The 27,792-nt window shown below is 48.3% G+C and overlaps 1 protein-coding gene across 8 annotated transcripts in view; it reads right to left on the minus strand.

Annotated features, from left to right (window-relative positions):
* The window catches only part of PRKCE (protein kinase C epsilon), a 545,410-nt gene that overhangs the window by 5,881 nt on the left and 511,737 nt on the right, over positions 1-27,792 (minus strand). For all 8 annotated transcript variants that reach the window (XM_042246226.1, XM_060412211.1, XM_004005978.5 and 5 more), the window contains 2 exons: positions 26,027-26,215; positions 22,409-22,555 (listed from right to left, as the gene is read on the minus strand). In XM_042246226.1, the coding sequence (XP_042102160.1) occupies positions 22,409-22,555; positions 26,027-26,215 (336 nt within the window). The remainder of the gene's footprint in view (positions 1-22,408; positions 22,556-26,026; positions 26,216-27,792) is intronic.

Consider the following 27,792-nt stretch of genomic DNA (forward strand, 5'->3'; position numbering starts at 1 on the left):
AGCAGGCTCCAGGCCAAAGAGGACACGTTCTCCACCTCTAGTGTGCACAGAGCAAAAGGAAAAGGTGGGCCCTGCATGGAGAGAGACTTCAGAGGGGAACCACAAAGTCCATCTCCACAGTGATGCATGTGGGGCACGGGAGGGTAGCTGCCTGGGGAGAGGGTGTGAAGACTCCTCTCCTGAAGTTCTCTCTCACAGGAGTGAGGGGTTCACTTTGATTAAAGAGGGGTAACAGCATGTGGCCCATGGTGCTGGGGAAGGAGCAGGATGGGGAAGAAGGCGACGGCAGCATGGGAAGCACCAAGTATCATCCCAGTGGGGGCAGGAGGAGAGGGAGTTGGTGAAGAAGACTGGCAGAGAATAGGGCAGAAGGGAAACTCAGTTTGAGCACCACTGATGGTGGGCTATATCCAGGACCTTTCAGGGGCAGGACCCCCTCCTTCCAGCCTCCTCTGCACTGGTCATTAATGGGGGATGGGGGCTGGTGTAAAGGGAACCTCGGGAAATTTGTAAAGGCTTTGGCATTGACTCCCCTCTTTAACTTTTTGTGCTTTACCTTTTAATCATTTGAGTCCACTAGTCATGGAAACTGGTTTCATTTCCTGAGGTCAACTGAGCATAGTGATGGAGCTAGGTTTCATAGCATGTCTGAATGTCCCAACTTGCTGACTGCCTACCAGGGAACCAGGCTCAGTCAACACAGCTAGGGACATCTTTTTCCAGGTGCATGATGAGCTGGCTTGGGGAGCAATCAAGCTCAGCTCTGGGCTTTCCAGGGGTCCCAGAATCATTGGTGGCATGCAAGCGAGGGTGCCATTCTTCAAGAACTCTATAGAAGAACCTACTTAGCTCATGCACCCCTTATGCTACCTGGTCCAGGCCTTTTTCCCCTTGGAGACATCTTAGATCCTTGTCAGTTATTCATTTCCATTCGTACAACTGACAGTTCCTGACTATTAATTAACCTTAGAGGCTTGGGAGGTTTTCTAGAGCAAGTATCTCTGAGGAAACCCACCCCATGTTAATAGCATGTAGGCAGCCTCACATCCTCACGTTTAGAGGACTGGGGACTATATCCTTTACTCACTGGTTTCACTCATTGGAAAGCGGCTGTTTCCCTTGAACAGCAGGTACGGGACTCACGTCCAAGGTTCTGATGGACAAAGTCCCTGTTTACCTGGATCTTCAGTCATCCCCTTTGCCTCCCTTCATGCCTACACACCTGACTCAGCCCCCACCACACAGCCTGAGAGGTGACACTGGGACACAGGGAACAGCCTTCTAACTCTTCATACCTTGTCTCCTCCAAGAAGCCCTTCCCACACCCTCTGACCCACATGGAGCAGACACCGCATGGAGGAGGAGAAAGAGCACTGGCTGACCTCCCGTCTTGGTACCGTCCCCTTGCTGGTTGGATGACACTGTGAAGGAAACCTCTTTTAGCCTTGGTCTTTTCATCTGTCAAATGGGGGTGGTCCCAGGAGCCCTACGATAGCCTTGAGGACTGAGTTAGATGCCAGATGTGCAGCGCCTCAGTGCAAATCCTGACACATAGTGGGCACCCAATAAATGTGAGCTCCCACCCTCTTAGTTTTAGCACCATGTGCGTTGGGCATACCTCACGCTCAGCTTGGCTGGATCTCCAGCTCAGCCCATGGGCGCCATGAGCTTTGGCATGCAGGGCCTGAGCTCACACTTCTCTGTGTGCTTTCAAATTCTGAACTAGTGCTGAGCCAGGGCCTGCCTGGACATCCTGGTCTTCCTCTAGCCACTGAGATTCTTCCAACGGTGCCCTACTGCTCTCAGAAAAAGCACCAGTTTCTTAATCACTCCTAAGGCCCTTTGGGATCTGGTCCCTGCCCACTTATCCAGCTTTATCTCCTAGGCCCTATGGAACCATGAGGTTCTTTGGATGCACTGGCTTCTTCCTACAGCTGAGCCTTTGATCAGCCAATCCTCTGCCTGGAGCACCCTCTCCCCTCTTTGAGTTCTGCCCCATGTCCTCGTTACCTAGCTGACTTCTGCTCACCTTTTCCATCTTGGCTTAGATATCCTGCCTTCAGGAAAACTTCTCTGTCTCTCCAGGTCTCTTCTTGGGGTCCTGTCATCTCCTCTAACTTTTATCACAGCACTTGCCACCCGGGGTGTCCACCTCCTTTTGTGATTAATCTGTGAGCTCCTGGGGGCAGGGACCAGGTTGAACTCAATGTTCCATCCCCAGGCTGGGCACTGCCTGGCACATAGTGAGTGCTCAATAAATAACCGAGAAAAAAGATTGAGTGTGTGTCTCTTGCTACCACCTTATCTAAAGCCACTGAAGTGATCTGGACCTGAGGCACTCTTGGGCCAATAGGTATTTTTGTTTAGAGAAGGCTGAGGACTGACTCACAAAAAGCCCAGAGCAGGGTGCCCTAGCCCATGGCAGCCTGGTTAATAGGGTGTCTTCTGCCATCTGCAGTCAGCCTGGGCCACTAAAGTTCTTCAGTTGCTGGTATGAGACAGAAATGGAACAAACCAGGGTTTGGGCAAATCCCATTGAGACAGATAGGCTAAGAGAAGTTTGGAGATTTTGTGGGTATGTCCCTAACCCCCGCTATTGGTGTCAGGGGAAAACAACACTCCTCTTCCCTTTGGCTTCCTTCAGAAGTCAGGTCTTAGATCTGAGAAGTCTAGGGCTGACCTGGGGGAGGGCACACTTCTGGCATCTGCAGTGGGAGAGTGAGGCAGTGCTTATGGAGACAGAGTTATAGGTCACTCTAGAGTCTTCTGAGAAATTCCATCTAAGAGGCGAAGCTGGTGGACCTGTCTGTCAAATCACCCTGAGGCCGTGGGGGGCTGGAGCCTCAGCCAGCTGTGGCCATGTTTGGACTCCAGTGCGGACAGGGGCAGGCTGCCTGCATGCTTGCTTCCTGTCTGGCTGGCGGAGTTCTTTCAGAGCCCTCACTGAACTGAAATCATAAACACAAGCTTTCAGAGAAGCCAGTGATTTCTGCTTCTGTCTTCATCTGATTATGAGGAGATAACAGATGACTTTGTTCTAAAGTGCAGAGAAAACTCCCTGGTCTTACAGGCCGGGGCATGGGGCTATAGTCACCGTGCTGGTCCCAGACCACCTCTTCATCTGTGCCTGGCATGACAGCAAGGACACATAGGCAGCAGAGTGACCACAAGCCGGGGTCCTGGCCCCATGAGTGTGACAAGAACCTGGGAGACAAACTGTTCCTGGGGGGACACGCTGTCTCGATGCAGTGTCCAAGAACCCAGGTTTCAGGTTCCAGCTCGCTCTTGAGTCTCCCGGCCTCCAGCCTCCCTCCAGCTCACCCTCCTTTCCCAGTCCCCGCAGCACTTCCTGGAACATGCATTCCCCCCACCTCCTAATATTTTTATGTGCGTCACATTTTCCTCTCATATCCCTCAAGGTACCTGTTGCAAAGCAGGGCACACAGCAATCCCTTCATATTCATTTGCTCAAAATCCTTTTACTCACCATAAAAGTCAAACTCAAAATGCCTCCTAGCTTTGAAATGTCCCAGTATGCTTATCTAAGCTCTATTTTCTTTGAAATGTCAATATGCTTATCTAAGCTCTATTTTCTTCTTTTAAATATCCTCTAAGGAAAAGGAAACATGAAAATAATTAGAATGCTTGCTCAATATCAATTAACTAGGTCTTTAGATAGATATATGTATTCATTCAGTTCAGTTCAGTCGCTTGAGTGTCTGACTCTCTGCGACCCCATGAACCGCAGCACGCCAGGCCTCCCTGTCCATCACCAACTCCCAGAGTCCACTCAAACCCATGTCCACTGAGTCAGTATTAATTAAACCCATATATTTTCAGAGTATACATGTGCATCTTTATACACATGTTCACCTGTGAAGTTAGATGAGCTAGGAATGTGAAACTGCATAGTGTCTTGCCTGACAAAAATAGAGTTGGGACACAACTTCAAGTTAACTATCGTTTGCCTAGAAATTTCTCAACATGTTCTTCTATCCCTTTCCCAATTTTCCTTGTAGAAAACAGAGTAAGACACACAGAGGGCTGCCAGTAGAAGCTTTCACAGTACCTATCTTGCCAGAGAGGTGTTCTATCATTCTTTAATCCATTTCCTTCTTAGAATGTGGTGGCCAGAACTGATGGCTTGCTCCTTGACTCTGTTCTGGGCAATGCTAAGGGCAGCCAGTTTCCACTTGGTGGAAGCCCTCAAACCATTGTCTAAAATGGTGTCAGTGTTTTATCATTTATGGAGTAACTGTGATAACACAGTGATGCTCTTACAGCTTTACCAATCCAGTTTAACCTTGAATGAGTTGACCTGTGTCTCCCTCAAAAGCTATGTTGAAATTCTAAGCACCAGCACCTCAGCCTTATTTGGAAATAAAGTCTTTGAAAATGTAATCCAATTGAGATGAGGTCAGCAGGGTGGGGCCTAATTCAGCCTGACTGGTGTCCTTATAAGAAGGGGAAATTTGGACACAGTGCTTAGACATGTACAGCGGGAGGACCTGATCAAGAGACACAGGGAGAATGTATGTGAAGAGTGGAGGGCTGCAGCCCCAAGCCAAGGGACATCTGGCACCACCAGAAGCTGACAGAGGCAAGGAAGTCTGCCTTCCCCTGCAGGTTTCACGGGGAAACCTGATCTGCAGGCACCTAGACCAAAGACTGCTCACCCAGAATGACCACATTTCTGTTGCTGTAAGCCACCAGTGTGTGGTACTTCACGGTAGCCCCTGGAAACTAACACAAACCCCAATCTTCTGAAAAGGACTTTTCGCATCTGAATGTCACCCTTGACATTTAACCTTGATTTCCTCTGATGGTGGGACTTATTTCTAGCCTGTCAAGATTACCATAATAACGATTCTGTGATTTACCTTTCTGGATCTCAGTTTCTTTACCAGAAAAGTGGGGATAATAAATCTACCAAGCTTGCTGATTGAATGACAGCATAATAGTAAACCTCATGTAAACTAGAGTTTACTTGAGAAAGTACTATATGAATGTCATTTTAATTCTGTCATCTAGCTCATCTGCCATATCCTTCAGCTTTAAGTTGTTTTGATCGGGACCATTTTTAAAGTCTTTACTGAATTTGTTGCAATATTGTTTCTGTTCCATGTTTTGTTTTTTTTTGGCTGCAAGGCCTGTGGGATCTTAGCTCCTTCACCAGGGATCGAACCCCTACCTGCTTCCCCTAGAAGGTGAAGTCTTAACCACTGGACTGCCAGGGAAGCCCCCTCCTTCAGCTTTTTGTCATTCTAAAATTTGACTGCCATGCCTCCCCTCTCTCTATCAAGATGCATATACAAATATTGCATAAGGCAAGTTCAGGCTCAGAACCCTCTGACCTGCCCTCTACAAACAGCCCTCTCATAAAGCTGACAGAACCAGTCTCACCAACACACTTTGCGGGTATGGTTGTTAAATTCATTGTTAATCAACCAGCCATGGTCACTTTTTCCACCAGGTTCAGGAAGATGATAACAGAGACTTTCAACTGTCTTGCTGGAATAGAGATACACAATGCCTGCAGCATTTCTCTGATCTATTAGTCTAGAAATGAAGTTAACTGGCTCCCAGCAATTACCATTTTCCCCTAAGTGTCCACAAACCATCTTCTCATAAAACCTTCTAGAAATCTGCTTTAATCACATCCATCTCAGAGTATCCCAAACGTCATTTTCTCTCTTTTTGAATACTGGGAGCCTGTTTGCCCATCTCCCATCATTTGGTTCAGTTCAGTTCAGTCGCTCAGTCGTGTCTGACTCTTTGCAACCCCATGAATCGCAGCACGCCAGGCCTCCCTGTCCATCACCAACTCCCGGAGTTTACTCAGACTCACGTCTGTCGAGTCCATGATGCCATCCAGCCATCTCATCCTCTGTCATCCCCTTCTTCTCCTGCCCCCAATCCCTCCCAGGATCAAGGTCTTTTCCAATGAGTCAACTCTTCACATGAGGTGGCCAAAGTACTGGAGTTTCAGCTTTAGCATCATTCCTTCCAAAGAAATCCCAGGGTTGATCTCCTTCAGGATGGACTGGTTGGATCTCCTTGCAGTCCAACGGACTCTCAAGAGTCTTCTCCAACACCACAGTTCAAAAGCATCAGTTCTTTGGTGCTCAGCCTTCTTCACAGTCCAACTCTCACATCCATACATAACCACAGGAAAAACTATAGCCTTGACTAGACGGACCTTAGTTGGCAAAGTAATGTCTCTGCTTTTGAATATACTATCTAGGTTGCTCATAACTTTTCTTCCAAGGAGTAAGCGTCTTTTAATTTCATGGCTGCAATCACCATGTGCAGTGATTTTGGAGCCCCCCAAAATAAAGTCTGACACTGTTTCCACTGTTTCCCCATCTGTTTCCCATGAAGTGATGGGACCAGATGCCATGATCTTGATTTTCTGAATGCTGAGCTTTAAGCCAACTTTTTCACTCTCCATTTTCACTTTCATCAAGAGGCTTTTAGTTCCTCTTCACTTTCTGCCATAAGGGTGGTGTCATCTGCATATCTGAGGTTATTGATATTTCTCCTGGCAATCTTGATTCCAGCTTGTGCTTCTTCCAGCCCAGCGTGTCTCATGATGTACTCTGCATATGAGTTAAATAAGCAGGGTGACAATATACAGCCTTGACGTACTCCTTTTCCTATCTGCAACCAGTCTGTTGTTCCATGTCCAGTTCTAACTGTTGCTTCCTGACCTGAATACAGATTTCTCAAGAGGCAGGTCAGGTGGTCTGGTCTTCCCATCTCTTCCAGAATTTTCCACAGTTTATTGTAATCCGCACAGTCAAAGGCTTTGGCGTAGTCAATTAAGCAGAAATAGATGTTTTCTGGAACTCTCTTGCTTTTTCGATGATCCAGCGGATGTTGGCAATTTGATCTCTGGTACCACTGCTCTATTCCGTCAAATCCCAACCACCAAACAGTGGACCTGGTTAATTCTTTGCCAACCTGAGAGGTAACTCACCCGGGCCTCTGAGATGGCTTTTAACCTCAGCTGCATAACAGAACCACCAGGGAATTTTAAATGCAAGTGATGCTACCCTTATCCCAGAGATTCAGTGTAACTGCTCTAGGATCTGGCCTGGGTGAGTTATAGCTCCCATCTGACTTCATTAGATATAATTCATTAATGTACTTCACATGGGTTTCAGTTCACCTAACAGTGGCTTCTGCCCTAATCTTTGTACAATGAAGATATTTCTCTTTGGGAAAAAATTTAGAGGCAAAATAACAGCCTTGTTATTTGTCCTTGTTTTCTCCACCCTGCCGGTGCATCAGAAACAAACACGCATCTGTATGGACACCTGGGTTTCAACCCCTATCTCGTGAACTGGAATGTCCAGGCTGGGGCCCAGATCTGGTTTTTTCATTTTTCTTTTTTTAAGCTCTGTGAATGATTCTGATGTGCATCCTGGCCAAGCCCCTCTGTATAAAGATCAGTGGATCTTTCTTCCTTCCTTTTCTTAGTTTCAAAAGGCTACTTTGTTGTCCGAAAGCCTGGATTCAGCTTTCCCTCAAGGTCACACAATATACTAGCATTCCTTCTCAATTCCATGCCATTCTTCACTTAGTTTATATTGATTGGTCTTTATAAAATCTGGGCACACAAGAGTCTACTGGCAAGCCACACTAGTTTCTTTAGATATTGCCTTCTGAGAGGCAGAATAATCTAGTGATTTAGCATGCATGTTAAACTTTATGGTCTTGGGTAAATCATGCCGCCTCCCTTGTGCCTCCGTTTCCTCATCTGTAAAATGAGGATATTAGTAGTCCTCATATACTTGTTATAAGGATAAGTGAAATAATGCATTTAAGCGATGAGAACGGTACCCAGCAGAGAGTAAATATAAATTGTTAGTAATGCTTCTTTGTCAGTATTGACCCAACAGTATGATGAGAACAAACAGCATCATCTTTTGGATGGTCCTTGATCTCAGGTCATAGAATAATCGTCATTTCACCAGGGCAACCGTGTGCGTTCATTTCCTACATAATCCAAACACTAGAATTCACCAGCCTACTCTCAAAAGCTAAGAGCCGGAAGTGTGGCCCACCCAAAAGGACCTTCCTGAATCTTTTATTGCCTTCCGACCCTTGTTGGGTTTTCCTCATTTTCACTGTATTCACATTTACAGTATGTGCTTTTATACATCCTGGTGGGCTATCTTTAAACTTTCTGGAATAAAATAAGATAAGAAAAACAAAAAGGAGAAAGAAGATGAATTTTACTTCCAGCACTGCTGGCTGTGACATCATATATCCTTTTCTCTGTAATGAGCAGGGGTGTGCATGTCCACGGGGAGCTGTAGAGACAGGGGAAGGTGTGCAGTGCGTGCCTCACCCGCTGACGCTGCCTTCAAGGACACAGACCCTCCCTTTCCAGGGCTTCTGAATTCCCAACAAATGCCCCAGATACATTTTAATGCTAGATTTCCTAATTTTTGCCAACTAAGTCAATTAAAAAATAGAGTAGCCTGGCTGAATAGGTCGAACAGTCCTCCAGTTTGTGACCTCTATTTAGTAAAGTTGTTTCCACGTTTTAGGGGAAAAGAAGATCAAGACCCATTTGCTTTTTAAGCACAAACGATTGGCTTCATGGCATTTAAAAGTGGGAAGCCACATGGCCCCTGGCCACTCTCTGGTCCACTGGAGACAGTCATGGCAGCACCCTGACCTCTGTCGCTGGCACACGGAAATGAGGAGCCACCCAAGTGCCAGGGCAAATGCCTCCACCCCCATAATCTGGTCCACAGCCTCATCTAAACTTTGTCTGAGGGAAAGTGGCTTCACTCCCAAGTGAATTTAAATTTAAATGCATATTTAAATGCATTTTTTACCTTTTTATTTATCTAAATTTTTTATTTTATATTGGAGTATAGTCGAGTAACAATGTTGTGATAGTTTCAGGTGAGCAGCAGAGCAACTCAGCCATACTTATAGACATACCCAACCTCCCCCAAACTCCTCTCCCATCCAGGCTGCCACCTAACATTGAGCAGAGTTCCCTGTGTTACACAGTAGGTCCTTGTTGAGTATCGATTTTAAATATATAAATGTATTGATTTTTTTTTTAAATGGACGAAGTCTCTCAGACCATCAGGCACTCTGAACAACCAACTACAGTTGAATTCTATCAAATCCACTGCATGATGGAATTCAACCATTTCCCCCTCTCATTACTGTTTGCCAGACTATAAAAAAAAATCCACAGTTTTTACAAATTCTATTTGAAGACTTACATGGGAAACTCCTATCAGCTACCACTAACCTCCTCCCTCACACCTAGCTAATACCTCAGTGACCAAAGGAGCTTAGCCAACCACAATTTGTCTATAAACTGGGGGTTTATAGGGGTGTATAGACTCACTCTATGGACTAATGCTGAAGTTCAAATACTTTGGCCATCTTATGTGAAGAGTTGACTCATTGGAAAAGACCCTGATGCTAGGAAAGACTGAAGTTAAAAAGGAGAAGAAGGTGGCAGAGGATGAGATGGTTAGATAGCATCACTAACACAATGGACACGAATCTGAGCAAACTCCAGGAGATAGTGAAGGAGAGGGAAGCCTGGCGTGCTGCAGTCCACGGGGTCACAAAGCGTGGACATGACTTGGCAACTGAACAAGAATAGACTCAGTTCTCCGTGATCTCCTTTACAGGGAAGGGCAGTTATCCCTGTTATAAAGAAGTTGTTACCAAACTTGGAACACTTGCTACGGTGCTTTTAAAACAAAATTTGGGGACAACTACTTGAAGGTTACTTGGAAGTCCGGGCCAGTTTGGAAACCTACAGAAGCTTGAAAGGGGACCCCAAGACACAACTCCCTGTACCCCTTGCTCCCACAGAAGCAGGGAACGTGGTCTTTGATCAAGTGGGGAGTTTGTTGAGGTGACTTTCAAAGCTGCTTCTACCTGTAAATTCCATGGCTCAATCATTTAAAGTAAAAGTAAGGTATTTCAAGCAAGACTTATTGACCTGGGTTCCCACTCCCAGGGCATGGGTGGCACATTTTCTGTGAGGGGCCAGTTAGTGAATATTTTAGGCTTTGTGGGCCATGGGGCCTCGGTCACACCTACCCACCCCTGCTGTGTGTCTCAGAAGTGGCCCTAGACAAGGTGCCAGTGACTGGGCGTGGCTGAGTCCCAGGAACACTTTATTTATGGACACAGACATTTGAACTTCTTATAATGGTCAAGCGTCACCCAGCATTCTTCCTCAACCACTGAAGAAAAATGTAAAACCCACTCACAGTCTGAGGGTTGTACAGAAAGAGTCAGTGGTCGGACTTGGCCAGTGGGCCAGAGTTTGCCGACTGCTGTACTACAGAAGGGACTTCAGGGCTTCCTTGAACCTCCTAAAATACAGTGATGCATGTTGTGTAGACGGGCATATTTGGGTTTTCCTGGAGGAGTTCATTGTAGCAGGTTCTGGAAGGGATGCTGACTTCACTGCTAAGTTAAGAACCACAGATTGAAAAGCTTCCCCTCATACAAGGCTTGAAATTCTCTGTGGAATAACTCCCTGAGGAACCACAGAGAGAAGAAAACCCTGAGAAGCAGTTTCAGGACTGGAAATGTCTCCCCTTGGTCTAGGCCCTTGCACCATGGAGGTTCCAACACAGAGTGTCGCCTTTGGCCTCTTGGAGCTCCACGCGAAGGCTCCCTATGAAAACAGCTGGGAAAAGTCCTGACACAGACTATGTAGCCAAGGCTGTTCCAAGACCAGGTGGAACCACAGTCATGGTATTTCTCTATTTCTTTTAGGGAAGGAGACATTCCTGGACAATTCTGGGGGTGGTGTTGGCACCTGCCTCCTGAAACATTCACAGCCTTCCAGCCTCACAGGTTTGCCCAGGTCCATACGTGGGCACACTGTTGGCTGTGATTATTTGCCTTTAAAACTTGGTAGTGAAAATACAGAGCATACATTTCAGCCAGGATTCACTTTGGCCCATGTAGTTATATGCTGCTCATGTCTGCATCGTCTGTACAGAGCTCACTGGCCCTTGACTAGATTCAGATTGGAGTTTTAAGTGGCCTAGAGGTGTCTCCAAGTGCCCCAAGAATCTTGGCTCCCTGGCGAGGCAGGCAGGGTCTCGGGGCAGGGTGGGACACCTACACCATCTGTCAGTAGTGGTACCTGGCTCACAACCAGTGGACCCTGCTGAGTGCCCAGGTGATGGCTCAGAGGGAGAGCTCTTCTCACACTGGGGAGCCTGCCCCTCTCCAAGACCGGACATGAGAGGAAAGGAGTGTCTGTTTCCCTCTCAAATACTGCAAAGGGGCTTGAAACCATCCCTGAGCCCAGGAGGCTTCCATTCTGCTGCTAACAAGAAGGGTCTATGAGCTGCTAATGTGGGAAAGAAATGTCCCTTCCTAGGGAACTGTGCCCAACCCAGGCTGGTCCCCCTCACATACCTGACACCTCCCTGTGCCCCTCTTTCCCAGCCCTCCTTGTAACCAGGGCTAAGAAATGACTTATTTGTTAACTGTCTCCTCCACAGGCTGGACATTGGGCTTGGGTGTCTGTCATGCATCGCCAGCACCAGCACAGGGCTTGGCATGGCCCAGTCCCTCCACGCAGACAACATAATAAAGCACAGCAACGGAGCCTTCTCTAGGCTGTATTACAAAGCTTACCTGTCTGATGTGTTTAACCTCACATCTACCCTACGGGGAGGCAATGCTGCTGGGGAGGCAATGCTGCCTCAGCAGCCACTGGAGACCAGCACACAGCTTGCCCAACGTGTGCCAGGTGGGGGAGCCAGGATTAGGTTCAGCCTGTTCTGACTCCGGGCTGTGTCCCTGGAGTGTGTTGTCCTGCCTCCCACTGAGAGGTATCACTGTGGTCACCTGTACAAGAGGCTGAGGCTCTGAGCCCAGCCCAGTGGGCAGTCACTATCTCTCACCAATAGTGTTGCTGCTGCATTTAAAACCAACCAACCGATCAATAAGCAAAAATTGCCTTCCGCTCTGAGTCTCTCATAGTGCATGAGGCTGCCATCCGCACTAGACCCTTTGGGGTCATTTCTTCAACATGAAGGGTGAAGAGGAACACGGTCCTTTGAAATTCTTCATTATGACCAAGAATAGACATACAGTTTCCGTGTAACCTAGTGAACATCACCTCACTCCACCACCCCCAAGTAAAGGTGCAGCTCGCTACTCTTTACCTTCACTCTGCGTGACTCAGTCTGGGTTCTAGTCTCTCTACGTAGTTCTTTTCTACTGTACCCTACCCTAGTCAACCTGATCCTAGTCTTCATTAAAAATGTTTTCTGCCTTAACCTTCTAAATTGATTTTACAACCCACTGAGGGGAAGACCCAGAAGTCAGGTAAAGGGGCACCCAGCAGGGTGTCTGGAACTGAAAACGTGTAGGAAATACAAGGTTGATACCCAGGAATAAAAAGTCTTAGGAGGAGACAGCATGCTACCTGCCCTAAGCCTGAGCCCCCGGGCCAGGCTCTGCAGTGAGCTAGCCCCATGCGGCAGGGTGTGCAGCAGCAGGGCCCGTGGCCGCTCCCACTGCAAGTGGGCAGACGCAGTGGCAAAGCCAGCCCCGTTCTGCCTCTAACCGTGGGGCCCTTTTTCATTCATCATTAACTTTTCAAAGCAGCGTCATCATTGACAGCTGTTGAGTTTAGCTACTCTAGGGATGCTTTTTGGTACACAAAGAAGAAACTTTCCAATAGGTCCTGGCAAAAACCCTGGTCCTCCACTGACCCGTCTTTTCTCCCCATATTTATGAAGATGCCCTGGATGGAGATCAAGTTCCCTTGGCCCAGGGGGAAGAGATGGTATTATGGCTCTGCCTACTGGCTTTAAAACAGCAACTGTAAACACTCTAATAGATGCCTCTCAGGTTAAGATGAGGTCACCCACCTTCTGTTACCATTCAAAAAATTCAGGTTTCCTAATGCAGGATCTTATCACCCCAAATTCCTAGGTGTACACCGGAACAGATCTTAAGCCATAAAAAGTGAGACGAGAACTTAGAGATGGAACTGGGAGAGAAACATTCTCCAGAAAAAACACTTGTAGAGCTTCGTTCATTCATCCCACACAGGCATACTGAATCCCTACTCTGTGCCAGGAGTTTTTGCTAAGAACACAGGTGTGAAAGAAAGGGAAGCACATCGCTCCTCTAACACCTGAACCAGAGCTTGCTAATCGTCGCTGTAGGGTGATGGGCACATGGGGATTCTACTTTTCTTGCTACTTTTGTGCATGCTTGGAATTTTCCATAATGAAGAGTTAAACATATGAATCTCACACACTTGATGCTGGGTGAAAGAAGCCAGACATAAGAGAGTACATACAACATGACTCCATGTACGTGAGACTCAAGGAAAAAGAGGTCTCCTCTCCAGGGACAGAAAGCAGATCAAGGGCTGCTGGTGGCGAAGGCATCTGGGAACTGCTCGGACATAGAGGTACTCATACATTCATGTACAGTGGTTACATGGGTGCATCCATTTGTTAAAACACACCAAAATGGACACTTTTAACAGGTAACTTTTAGGCTCTGTAAATGCAGTTATAATAAAATTTAAAAATCACACACATCCCTGCTGGCATAGAGCATGTTTACATGGAATAGCTGGCGCTGGGAGAAATCTGAGGGACCACGCAAGTCCCTCACTTTAAGGAAAGGAGCAGAGAGACTCTGTCTTGTGCAGGGTCTCACAGACTCTCGCAGTGGGGACCTGGACCCAGCCCTGTCCAGTGACTTCTCTTTAGCTCACTGCCTGTGACATACAGCAGGGGCTAAGTTCTGGAATGCCCTGCTTTGGGGGTGATGGTATTCTGAGTCATCTGGTGGAACACCCACATCCCAGGCGCCTGGGTACCTGTAGCCTGAATCTGTAATATCTCCCTAGGAGGACCAGCAATCCTGTTGTTTCCAGCAATAGCGAGGCGCCAGCTACTTATGGGGAGGAGGAAGGAGTGGCTGAAGTGCCCAGTCAAGGTCTGGTTTATTTTCCAGGTCACCTCAGCTGACAATCCCCACTCCAGGCTTATCTGTCCATCTCCCTGCTTCAGGCAATGATCATATCTCACTGTCCCCATTATTTTGGCCCCTCCTCCACACCTAGCTGGGCTCACACACCTGAAATACTCCACTGACACCCAAGCTCTGTGCTCCAAGAAAACTTCTTTATGGGTGGAGTAGGTCCCAGAAAGGAGGAGCCCAAATAACACGCAGGCTCGGAAGGATGCAGGCCAGTGATCCAGGCCTTCTCACTTTCTCACTTTAAAGAGACTGAGGTTGATGTGCAAACTTAACAAACCTTTACAAACCCAATGTGTGTTTGCTAGGCCCCAGAACTCTAGGACAATGTTTTAGCAAATGCCAGCTTGAGGGCTGGAAGACAGAGCCCACCCATGAGAAAAGCTTAATGTTCTGCTGTTACTTAGACGCATGTTACCCAGCCTCTGACCACTGTGCCTCCACCCCTGGCTGCAGGACGACCTGAAGCCTTGTCTGCAGAGGTGGGCAGGTGGGCACCACTCATCCACCTATGTGCCACCCTGGATGGGACCATCCACAGGATGGTGGTGGGAAGTGGCTCCCGTGACCCACACAGGCCTGATCAGGGAGGAGGCTGTCTTCTAAACCTCAAGACTCCGCTCCCAAAGTTAAATCCTGGATTTTATCCTGTTGTGGTAGCTCAAACGGTAAAGTGTCTGCCTACAATGCAGGAGACCAGGGTTCGATCCCTGGGTTGGGAAGATCCTCTGGAGAAGGAAATGGCACCCCACTCCAGAACTCTTGCCTGGAAAACCCCATGGACGGAGGAGCGTGGTAGGCTAGAGTCCCCGGGGTCGCAAAGAATCAGACACGACTGAACAACTTCACTGTCACTGTTTTCACTTTTCACAGTCCTCGGGGATTCCGTGTTCAGTATCTCCTCCTGCCAGCTCAGCTCCTTCCGTCACATGGTGACATGAAATTGTTCTCTGTTCCTAGGGGGTTCTTTCCTTCTATGTTTACATTCCCTGCACCCGGGGCATCCCACAGGACACAAAGCACACGCTCACTAAACACTGGCTAGAAAGAGCCGCTCTGAATCCTGCCCTTCTCTTTTCCCTGTCATACCTTTTCCCAGGTAGCTCTCTTCCTAACCCTTCCTGGCGTTCTCTGCCAAGATCCAGCAACTCTCAAGAACCTTCCCTGATGCTCCTGCCCTTCCCTACTTCAGTCAGGAACAGCCTACTAGGTCCCATGCTCCCAGATAGGATGTGTGTGTGTTATCTTAAGTGCTCATGGGGTGGAAAGGAGATTAAATTCAATATGCACTAGTTTGGTGAAACTACGAAGATGAATCCCAATATAACAGCTATCAAGTCATAAATAAAAACTTGAGAGCTTATGGAAATGCCCTCCCCTGGGGTGGGGGGCTGGGAGGACCAGAGTGATGCACACATGGGCCCTCCAGTCCCTGGATACAGGGACGCTCCTGCAGTCAGAATTCTCTGAGAGAAATTTACTGTGCAGAGTCAAAGAAACCCCCCTGAGGCTGTTTAGCTTAGAAATACTTGGGAAGCTGTGACTGCTACCATTTCAGGGCTGGGACACTGAATGTCACACAGCTGTGCTCAGCAAAGGGACAGTAAAGGTTGGATGATGGCAGGAACAGTAAAGGTCATGGGCAAATTCACTGAATAAAAGGTGGGGAACCTTGGGATATTCCAAGGGACAAAGGGCTTGAATACTGGTGTCCAGGGTGGATCACTGTCTTGCAGCTCCTTCTTCCGAGAAGGCCCCCAGCTCAGACCAGTGGCTATGCCAGCATTAAGCCCCGGGAGGCTCTCTGGCAGAGTCTAAACTGTGTTCTCTGCTAGTCTTTAGATGGCTTTCTGCTTGCGATGGATGGCTGCTCCCCTGCACACAAGGTGTTACCCTTCATCTGAATGCCTGGTTCCTCCACCAGTTTAGATCAGAAATCTGGTCCAGAACTGCCTCCCTCAGCTTAGACCCCCACTGTCCCCACCACCATCAGCATCAGCACCAGCCCCAGCACCCCTGCATATCAAGGATTGTCCTAATCACTTCACATCACCAGGTTTTTCCCTCCTGACAGCAATCCAGTATGGCAGATTTTATCATCCCTGTTTCATGGATGAGCAAAAGTTCAGAGAAATGAGATGATTTTCTCAAGATGTGACAGCCCCAACTGGAACCTGGTTGTATCTGATTCCACGTCTCAGCCTTCAAATATTAATATCACACCACCTCCTGCAATCCGGAACTCTCAATTCTTGGAATCTTGGGATAAGAGGAAGAAGGGCTATAACAGGCTGGGTTGGGGGTAGTGAATGGAAAGAGACAGCAACTAGAATTTATCGAGACTCTGTAGTACGCAAAGCATCTGAGGTTTGTAAGCTAATCCTGTAGTAACTCTGTGAGTGGGTATTCTCAAGCCCATTATACAGATAAGGAGGTCAGGGTTCAAGAAGGCTAGAGGTGAATTCCTAGGTTCATATGGCTATCCTATGAGAGCAATTTTATTCCCACCAAGCCCCTCTGGGGTGACAGCCAGTGCCCTGTCCACTGCACCATGCCACCCCCTGGGCCAATTACCAGAAACAGGTTCCTGGACTTTTCCCATGCCCTCAACCCTGGGCCAGCACCCTGGCTCTTGGAGGGACTCTGCAGCTTCTTGGAGGCTAAGAGTTGTCACTCTGGCATGGACATAGGCCAGTCAGCTGTCCTCATATGTCTGTGGGACTGACTGGGCCCCACTCCTGCCTGCTACGTGGAAGATGGGGACAGCCTCTCATGGTCTCTGGGGCTCTGTCTTCAAGATTCACACTTTCAGGAGGTCTTCAGCTGGTGGGCTGGCTCTAGTGGAAAGGGTTGCCTGTTCTGCAGGGCTCCTCCTCTGGCCGCTGAGTTGGTGAGGGTGTGAGGGTCTCAGGCCCACTTCCCAGTTTTCTCTCAGCATAGCCTGGTCATGCAGGAGCATGCAGGAAGGGCCTCCCTTGAGGGTCCCGCCATGCAGTGTGGATGGCTGGATGGAACAGATCATGAGGTTGAAAGGGGCCTCCGTGTCACCAGGCCTGAGGGCTCACCTACCTGGAGAGACTCCCCATTCTGGAGGCCTTACCTTAAAGAGGGACATTCACACTGAAGCAAACTTGAAAAGAGAGAACATGTACACAAAGAGAAGTTTACTTGGCTGGCATTTCCCTCATTGTTTTTGGCTTTCACTGAGGACAGGTGGGCTGTTGCGAAGGCAGATCTTTCCCTCCTCCACTGGCTTTCCCCCATTTCAGCGCTGAAGCCATAATCTCAGAGCCTCCTGCTTCTGGGGGGCAGGGTGGGAGTATGCAGGAGGAGTGCTAGTGAGCAAAATACCTCCAAGATCTACAAGGTCAGATGATGCCCTTCAACCACACCAAACACATCACTTCTGTCCCCGATGGTCCCCAAGGAAGGCAAGCCCACTAGGAACACAAAAGCTAAATAGGCTGCTTTTAATGGCAGCAAATGATGCCACTGTCTTGGAAACAAATCCCCAGTAAGACCGATGGTGAATTCCATATTGGAGAGTTTTTCCAGCATCAAAGGTCAGAGATCCAGCTTTGCTGGTTTTTCTATCCCCCCACCCACATGCCGCCCCAGAAGAACGGATTTGAGTGCATGATGGCACCAAGTCTCCAGTTCGGTGTTAATGGCACATCGCTGTACCTCAGTAGAGTATGGGAGTGGAGAAAGGGTGGACGGGAGGAGCATAAAAAGGAAAGTGGAGGAGGGAGGATATACAAGATAAGATAGCTGGGAGGAAAGATGAGAAGGAAAGTTCCACGCAGAAGCAAAGGCCACTGAAAAATGTCCTAGGGAGGGGTTAGCACAAAGGGGTGAAAACCTGAAGGGAGGGAACCCAGGAAATACTGACAGCTGGTGAGTCAGGGCAGGGTTTAGACAGGGAGGTTCAGGCGCCAGGGAGCAGAAATCTCAGCTCAGCAAACATCTCAGGAAGGCAAAGGCCTGGAGGGAATAGCAGCCAATCGAAGTCTGTGCTGGAACCTGACCAGAGGCCAAATTCCAGCTACGAATCTGGACAATCTCCTCAGTGATATCTTTAGAGGGGCGAGGCTTCCTGTGGAGGGGATGGAAACCAGTTCTGGAAGCTGTTCTCCTGCCATATCCTTAGCCCTTGTGTGGGTGATCCAGGGACCCCAGCCTCCAGCTGAGCCAGCATGGGCAGAGTGCAGTTTGCTGTGCCCACCCGTGCGTAGGGCCTCTGTCTGTGTGGGGGAGTGGGGATGGTTAGGAACTCTGGAACACAGGCCACTATGTTTTGTCTCTGCATAACTCCTAGACTGGATGATAGGACCTCACTCAGTCTGTTTCCCCAGCACCCACTACCAGACAAAACCAATTCCTTCCTGAATCAGACAGGCAAGATGCCTGCCCTGTCCCCTTCGCCCTCCGCCGACTGCCCAGGGGGCTCAGATTCAGTAGGGCCAGCAGAGCAGTGGAAAGCAGCTCTTCAGCAGGCTCCTGGGGACTGGTGGCATCCTGGTGAGACATCAGCAGGGCATGGGCAGGAAGCAAGTAGAGCAAGCCCAGAACAGAGGAGCCCCAGGGTTCCCTCTGGAGCCCCAGGCTCTTGACTGAACACCCTAGAGATCTTCAGCCTGATGAGATGAGGAGTCCGTGCATAGCTTTCCTTGCTTCTGGAACGCATGCCCAGTGTCTTCTTTAGGCCACCACCAAAGTGCATAGCTGGAGACGCTTGATCACAGACTTGTCCCCTCCCTTCTCACAGTGGCTTTTTCCCTTTGACTTGGAGTCTGTCCCTAAGATCTAAGAAGCTCCCACTGTCCTTCGCCGCTTGTGATCCACCACCTTGGCCGCTTGTTCCCAGTGTCAGTCCAGTTTTTCTTCCTCTCTGTCAAAACCATTCTTCCGTGGTTCTCCTCAGAAGGCATCTGGTGTGTCCTTAAGTTATGTGACACCTGAAGCCCAGGGAGAGCTTGTCCTGTGTTGAACTCCCTGTCCCATGAGCAAAAGATGAGGTCTATGGGGACACACTTCAGCTTCCCAGGGTCTCTCCAATGACTTCTCATGTGTGGCTCTGTCTGTGGCTTATACTGACGCAGCTTTTGGAACACAGAGCCCTGCTCACTGCTGGCATCTGAGCCAGGCAGGCCTCCACACCCCCAGGGAGAATCCTGAGATGGTTAGGGGAGGTGATGGCTTATAAACACCTGTGTGATCCACACTGGTCCAACTAGGGCTTTCAGAGATAAGATACAGTATATCCGTCATTGCAGTGGGCTTTAATTCAACTTAAAACTTGTTTCTATTACACATAGCCCACAGATGACTCAGGATGATGCCATTAACATTTTTCAGAGAAGAGTTTTCAATCAAGGGACAGATCTGGGACATCTTTTCAACATGCTAACCAGATGAAGACTGTTCTTTCCCGATTTTAATATTTCTCTGGAGAGAAATCTCTTGTCACAAGGATATAATTGTGATCAGAGATCTAAATAACTTGAATATATCTTGACTGCCCTATAGCTGAGAACTTAGTAAGGGTCAGCATCATTCAGCTCCAAACGTGACCAGCAACACCTCTCGTACAATGTAAGTTTCCTTTTTTATCCTTCCTTCAGACGATGTTCTAATTTCTTCCTTCAAACTGAATTCAAACCAACCAAATAAATGCCCTCTCCTGACCCCCCCAGTGTTGAGAGTGACTCTGCAGGCCTGTGGGGGGCGAGCAGGAACATGCCCAGAGGGTCATTTCCAAGGCAATGACGACTCAGTCTCTAGGAATGCTAAACAGTGGGAACGTGCTGGGAGCTCCTGGATGGCCCCCAGAAGCCTACTTGAGCCCCTCAGCAAAGGAAGCAAGTAGAGTCCTGCCCTCTGGTCCCAGGTTGGGGCTGTCGAGAGGCCCAGGGAAGGGAAGCACTGGGCTCTTGCATTCTGCATGGAAAGAAAGAACCCCTGACCCAGGATGGACTTCTACTGCTGATTCCTGGGGAGCCATCACTCCCTGTCCACAGGAGTACCCAGCACCTACACCCCTGGCCAGGGCCAGGGCTACAGCTAGCAGAAGGCTACAGCTCAGCCTTCTGGTTCATGTCCCCCCACCGCCCCCTCGTCTGTATCCTTGTCCATCCTGTAGGCCATAGAAACTGCACATCTGTCCTTCCTGCCCTCGCCTCTCTCTGGGGAAGCCAGGGACTGCTCCAAGTGTCCCTGCTCTCAGGTGTGCCCTTTCACTGCGCTCAGAGTTCAGACTGGAGGGTGGAAGCCCCAGGAATTGCTGGGGCTTTGGGAAGAGATCCTGGAGACCAGCACTTTTGGGGGTTTCTTTGGCTATCTCAGAGTAATTGCCTCCACTGGATCCGAGTGACAGTCGGCCACCAGACCACTCCAGAGAAAGATTCTGCCCATGGATTCATCCTTTAAAGCTTCCTTGTGCCTTTTACCACAAACAGCTTCCTGAATTCCGTGCTCCCCTGTGGCTCTCTGCAAAGATTCCCTGCCTGCCTTTGCCCCACCCAGACCCTGGTTCCTTTCATACCCCTTGCTGACGATGGTCCCCTGGGGCTTGTCCCCTCCAGCCTGTACCCCTAGGAGGGGCTGCTCCTCCAGCCATGCCCCTTTGCAAGCCTAGCAGGAAGTCCTTTTATTGACCTGGCCTCTAGATTGGAGTTCAAGTCATTCTGCAGACCTGCACTACTTGACTGGGCCCTGTGCTCATCCTGGGTTCCTCTTTGTTGGGCCCAGATTCCTTACTCAGGTCTATTTCCCAATTTTCTTTGGGTTTGATCAACTTAGATTAAACCTAAAATAAGTTTCTCCTCCTCTGCCTGGCCTCTGGTCTCCTGACCGCCTCACTTTGTCTGGGGAAACTTGTCAGTTTGTCTTGTTCTAAAAGACCACCTGCAGAGACCCTAGGGATGAGGTGGGGGCAGCCTTGAAGCAGGCTAGCATGTGCCATAAGCCCTGTTCTGAGCTCACATCACAGGCTTAGAACAACAGGCCTCAGAGCTGTGGGTGATGTTATCAAAGAAAGAAGGTAAACCTGAACTTAGCCTGTTCCAGGCTGTGTGTCAGCCAGAGAAAATCATAAGAACTCAAAAGGAAGCAAACAAAGAATGGTGATGGGACTATGTCCAGGGACCATCCACCTGCATGCTCTTGTCTGGCCGAGGCCTGGATCACACCCTTCAGCTGAATCTTACCCCAACATGAAATATTTCTAAGATCCCTGCACTGTCAACCATTCCCCCCCAGAAAACCTCCTGGAATATAGTGGATTTCCTCTCTGATGATTCCCAAGGCACAGGAGGGTCTTTTTTATGTATGGAAGTGATGGAGAAGGAATCCTCTGACAGAATGTGGAGTGACTGAGGCTGACTGGATAATCACAAGCCTTCGCTGCCCAAGACCCCAGCCCCACCATTCTGGGGCTCTGCCCTATAACTTCATTACACAGCCCCCCTTCACTCCCAGAACAATAGCTAGCTGGTTACCCAAAATTTCATCTAAATGATTGCTTCATCAGGCTAGGATGCAAAAGAACTAAGAGTTTCCCCTTATACACACACACACACACACACACACACACAGATATGTGTGCATACACATGCACACACATGCTTACACACCCACTCTCTAACTTTAAGGAAAGCACCTCTGACCCTTTTCCCTTCCAGAGGCAGGTCACTGCCACAATGTGGTCTCTGCTCTCTGAGTCAAGCCTGGACTCGACAGGCCTATTCCTCTTTCTAACCTCTGAGCTTCAAACACAATGATTGCACCTTCCTCTGACTGGCATGATCACAACAGGCAAAAGGACCTGGAAGAAGTGTGTGCGGAGGCTGAAGAGAAGGCAGAAGGGAGAGTGGGTCAAAGAGGGCAGAGACGAGGTCTAAAGAAATGGCATCTCACACAGCCGGGCTCCACGGGCTGCTCTGGGGACAGTCCTCTTCAAATGTCCCCCTCTGAGTCTCAGCCTCAGGCTCTGGGCTAGCTCCAAACAATGACTGCGACTATCACTGAGTTAATATTTTTCTTTAAATTGACTCATTTAAAAAAATGTTTATTTATAAAGAAACTTTGTATCTCTACCACACATAGAAAATCAGTATTGCCTACAATTTTGGTCAAGATAAATAAAATTTGATTAAAGTACAAAAGGTTCCTCTGTGTCCCATGTAAGTCATCATCTTGGTTACAGCTATTGGTTATGTATCTTTGACAGTAAACCTCCAGGGTCAACGAGACTCTTTTAGGGCATCTCTTGGTGACCTTCTGCCCTTGTCATCTTGGTTGTGAAATGTGCCCAGACCCTCATCTCTGTGCACAGATGCCACGCCCACCCCCAGTGTGCACAAGCTACAGGCCTACTTACAATGCGAGGTTTGAAAGGCGGCTTGATCTTCTTCTGCTCCAGGAGCAGCCAGTCAATCTCCTTGAAGAACGGGTGCTGCTTGATGGCCTCCTCACCGTTCTGCGCCACCACGCAGCCCAGGCGCTTGTGGGGGTTCTTGGTCATGAACTGGGGGGATGAAGACAGAGAGAGAATCAGGAACAGAGGCCCGGCAGGCACAGGCACTGAGGCGAAGGTGGAGCTCAGCCAAGGCAGAATCTTTGTCACCTCCCAAGCCCACTTTCTGTACTTTCAGGAGCTTCGCCCCTCAGGGTACTCTTTCATTCTTAAGTAGGACTTACTATGCGCCAGCCACCGCTCTACACATATCATATACATATACTGACTCATTCCATGCAATGCAGCCTTCTGAGGGACTAAAACGATCCCTACTTTATAAGTGAGGTAGTTAAGGCTCAGAGAAGTTAATTAACTTGGCCAAAGTCAAACAGTCAGCGAGGTATCAAGTCAAGATTAGGAACTTAGACTTTTTCTAACCCTCTGATTTCCCCTCAGATTCTTAACTCTTCTCATCAGGGTGACTGAAGTCTGATAACCTCATACTAAGAGGTCAACAGCCCTTTTGGAGGTAAGGAAAGAAGACCAGATATTCATATCAAGGTCAGTTTTCAAAGGCACCTCCTCCCCTTTCCTTTTCCTGGATGTAGGCCCTCCTACTTAAAAAAAAAAAATTTTTTTTTTGAATTTGTAATTGCTAGCACAAAACCCAATGTAGATTAACAGATAAAAAACAGGAAAAAGAAAGGCTTATTGCTTCTCAATGCTTGTCTGTAAAAACCACATTGATGTGTTTTGCACTTTTTGGCTGGTGTCTTGTGAACTCATACACCCGAGTGAAATTACTATTCCTACTAAATGAGTCAGTCCTGATGGCAAATGTGAATTTAATTGAGTAGCTGTATAAAAATATCACCTTGAAAAAAAATCAGTGCTGGTAGGTGGAAACATTTCTGACAGCCAACCAAAATAAAGGTAGTGGTGTGTGTTTGCATGGTGTCAGAGGCTGAGTGTTATATCTCATGGGGTGAAGACTGAGAGTTTAAACAAAGGACCTTAAGAGGACAAAGTATAAATTAAATTCAGAGGGATAAATCTATAATGATGGCATTTCGGGCTTCAGCAAGGGAGGGTTTCCTGGGTAGCAAGAACTTCCTACTGACTCCTGCCTGGCACTGCTGAAGCCAAAGAATCTTACCTGGGCAGAGATAAGAGGGTGAAGGGGTGCTGGGTAGATGCTTCTTGTTTATTTAAATTATAATTTGTCTAATTTTTTTTCTCCATTGTGAGCGCTATAATATAGGCATCAGTCCTATCTTCCCAGCATCTGGCTCAGTGCCTGGCTCCCAGTATGCACTCAGTACATTGAGATGAGTGAACAGCGGGTTGAAGGCTGGGCCTCAGGGCACAGGGCTGAGGAAGGGAGGGAGCAGGACCGCTACGCACTGTTGCACAGGTGGTGCACTGCATAACTCTATGGTGCAAAAGGCTTCTGGAGAGTTCTGCACGTAGGCAGCAGCCCTCAAGAGACACGGCTCAGTGGCCAGAGTCATGGAAAACCTGGCCTGGCCCTAGAGTCAAGCGACAATGTGAGGAAGTGAAGTGTTCCAAGGCCGAGGGAGTAGAAGACTTCTCCTTGCTCCCTCAGCTCTTCCTGTCCTCCCACTTCTGGGAGGGGAAGTATCAGCGCCATGGATAAGCACACAGGTTTTAGCGTCTCAGGAAGCTGAGCCCGAGCCAGAGTCTCGTCTTTTCCCAGACATTTCGCCCTCACCAACCAGCTGACACAGGCGCAACCTCCTTCTCAGTCTCTGCAGGTTGAAGTTTCCTCTGTGCTGATGGCAGTTTGGCCTGGATACTTCTTAGCTGTGGGGGCTGTACAGTGCAGGGTGTTTAACTGCATCCCTGCCTTCACCCACTAGATGCCAATAGCACCCCTCCCCTCCAAGTTGAGACAACTAAAACATCTCCAGACATTGCCAGATGTCTCCGGGGGATGATGGAAGTGTGGGGGGCTGGGAGGTCAGAACCATCCCTAGGTGAAGACCACTGCTCTGATCATTCATGATGAAACAGCCCATCTAGGGCAGCGGCAGGGTGCTTACTGGAAGGTGTGTCAGGTTGGTGTCTGGGGCCCAGGGTGAGCGATCAGCTCTGCTGAGGGCATCCTAGCTGCCTCAGGTGCTACAGGGTCTTCTTTTGCCAGCTTCTGGCATAGCGTCTGGCACATCCAAATGCCCGATAAATAGGTGTTGAATAAATGACTGAATGAACATATTCTCTTTGCTTCCTTCACTGCTCGTAGCCCAATGGTGACCACCTATGGATGTGTTTTTTAACTTATTTCCCACCTTCTCCTGCTGGATCACAGGCTCCACAAGGCAAGAATGATGGCTGTTATACTCACGCAGCAGCTAGCACAATGCTAGAGGAAAATACTCAACAGATAGTTGTTCACTGAACCAAGGAACTGGAGGGAGGGAGACGAAGAGAAATGGATGTAGGAGGGAGGGAAGGAAGGAAGATGAGAGAAAGAAGGGAAGAGGAAGGAAACAATGAACCGCAGAAAGAGGCAACGTGTTCGGATGTAGCATTTTCCAAAACATGGTACAAGTCACCTCCAGACACCTGTGAGATGATTTTAGGCCTTTTTACTATTTTTATAGGATGATTTATGTTAATCAATTATGGCAAGCAATACTGATTTTCCATTTATGATAGGGATATAATATTTCTGTATATATACAATTAGGTAAATATTGGGACTTGACTTGGAAAACAAGAAAAATAAACCATGATAGAGCAGGTATTTTGGAACGGCGAATGTTGGGACTGTGGCATGCTGACTCTGAGCTTCGGGGCGTTGTGATGGGTGAGAGGAGCCAGGAACAGAAGTCAGGGTTCCTGGGTTGTCATGGCCTCAGCCCAGTGGGGTGACCCTCCCCAGGTAAACTGGTCTGTTTACATGCCCTGCACCTCACCTCCCTGAGCATTCCCGGGGGACAGATGACTTCATTTACTTGCCGTAGCACACGTGTCTCATTGTTGTAGCCATGGTTGTACTGAGCAAGTGCTAAGCATTATCATCTGTAAGGGACTATTTTGCGGCACGGGAAAGGCTATTACATCTGAATCCATGGTGGTCTCAGGGGTCTTGAGAGGACACACCTTTTCTGATCAGTGTCACTGTTGACGACACAGGTATACAGCGTCTCCCTTTCCTCACCTTTCTCTCTTCCCCGTTGCAAGCCCCAGAGGTAGACAGGCATGGGTGGCAGATCAGGAAAGGGGGTACTGCCCCCAGAATGTGAGCAGTAGGGGTGACCCCAGCACCAGCGGGGTTGGTTCTCCCCCTCTGCAGCTCTGGAGGACACACAAGTGCACAGAGCTTTCCTCTGGGAATGCAGATGTGGTGTCCCTGGGCTCAATTTCTCAACAGCAGCCCCTGTAGTGGACCTGAACTCCCAGTGGTGACTGCCCTCCACCCCTTCTGTTGGGCAGTGAGCAGAGGTGGGATGGGGAAAGGGGTGGGGGCGGGGGGAAGGCGTGGGAGCAGAAAGAGGGCAGGGGCCGATGACTCACAGCTTTCAGGATGCTGACTGCCTCCTTGCTGAGCCAGACCGGGTAGAGCACGTCGTCGTGGAGGATGGACTCAAACAGATCGTCCTCGTTGTCAGCCTCGAAGGGGGGCTGCCCGGCCATCATCTCGTACATCAGTACCCCCAGGGCCCACCAGTCCACTGAGGGGCCGTACTCCAACTCCTGCAGGATCTGTTCGGGAGATGGGCAACATCAGGGCCCCCCTGCAAGCTGCCCCCCCCCAGGCCACGCCTGTACTACAAGCGGCCTTGCAAAGACCTGGGTTTCTATTTCCAGCTTGTTCTTCCAGAGAGTAGGGCTGCCTTATAAAAATTAGGGTTCTAAATCAGCTAGTTTAGTGAAAATTGAGTTTGGGAGGCACAGTGTAGGGGCCAGGTTTCCAGAGTCAACACCCACAGTCTGCCTTGCAGTGGGAACAAATTATAGCTTCTTTGCTTGAGTACCAGATGAAGTTCCTCACCTGCATGGAGGACCATGTGAAAAAATTGTGCATATTCTCGGCACTAAAATCACAGTGAGTGAGTGCAGCAAATTTAGGTCTCCCCTCACTAAATAAGGGTGATCAGAACCTCAGTCCTCTTTAGATAGTGACAACGCTGAATTCACGGAGCCCTGGGCTCTTGGAAAAGAAACTACAGTTAATAAATCTCCCCATCTGTTTGTGTTCTAATCATAAAGGACCACTCTATGCTCTTGCATATTCTGAGAAAAGACCCATTTCTATTATTCTTCATGACTTTCCTAAGGCCTGCTGACAAATCATTTCCCTTCCTTTATGAAGCCCCAGAACCCCTTTAAAAAATGATTGAGTGTTATTTTACCTTTATAACAGTTTTTACACAGATTATTTTCTTTTTCCTAATTTACTGGTGAAAAAATTAAACATTTAATTAAGTGACTTGCAGGAAATAAAGCCAGATTTATGCACTCGTTCCAATCTTACTTCAGATTTGACTAAGTTCAAAGTTTATGTTTTATCCATTACTAAATATTGTTAAACATGACACTAATCTGCTTTGTGGTATATTCATTATAATTAGCTCACAATTTTGTGCTCAAACATATAATAAACTCCATCAATTTCTTACCATATTATTTCACTTATTGCTTGTTAGTTTCACACTGAGAAAACTAAAGAGGTATAGATTTTAATTAACTTAACATGCGGGTTTGTTTTGTCAGTGATCCTTGCATATTGAGTGGATTCCCTCCTTTTTCAGAGAAGGCAATGGCACCCCACTCCAGTACTCTTGCCTGGAAAACCCCTTAGATGGAGGAGCCTGGTAGGATGCAGTCCACGGGGTCGCTAAGAGTTGGACACAACTAAGCGACTTCACTTTCACTTTTCATTTTTATGCACTGGAGAAGGAAATGGCAAACCAGTCCAGTGTTCTTGCCTGGAGAATCCCAGGGACGGGGGAGCCTGGTGGGCTGCCGTCCATGGGGTCGCACAGAGTCGGACACGACTAAAGTGACTTAGCAGCAGCAGCCGCTCTCCTTTTTATTTCAGGCATTCCATAAAATTCTCCCTATTCCAAGAGCCCAGTCAAATCCTGGTTGTCTGGTGCATTTTGTCTTTGCATTTTTCTCTGACAAATCCTCCAAATAAGGACATGTCGCTTCTCTTATCTATGTTCTCTTTGCCTCTTCCTCCAAGTATACGGAGTCAGAGTCACTCAGGTTACATGCACTTAGTACATGATGCTGAAGACATGCTGACATCAGCTTCCTACAGAATGGTGTGTGAG

Source organism: Ovis aries, chromosome 3, assembly GCF_016772045.2.
Source record: "Ovis aries strain OAR_USU_Benz2616 breed Rambouillet chromosome 3, ARS-UI_Ramb_v3.0, whole genome shotgun sequence".
NCBI lineage: Eukaryota > Metazoa > Chordata > Mammalia > Artiodactyla > Bovidae > Ovis > Ovis aries.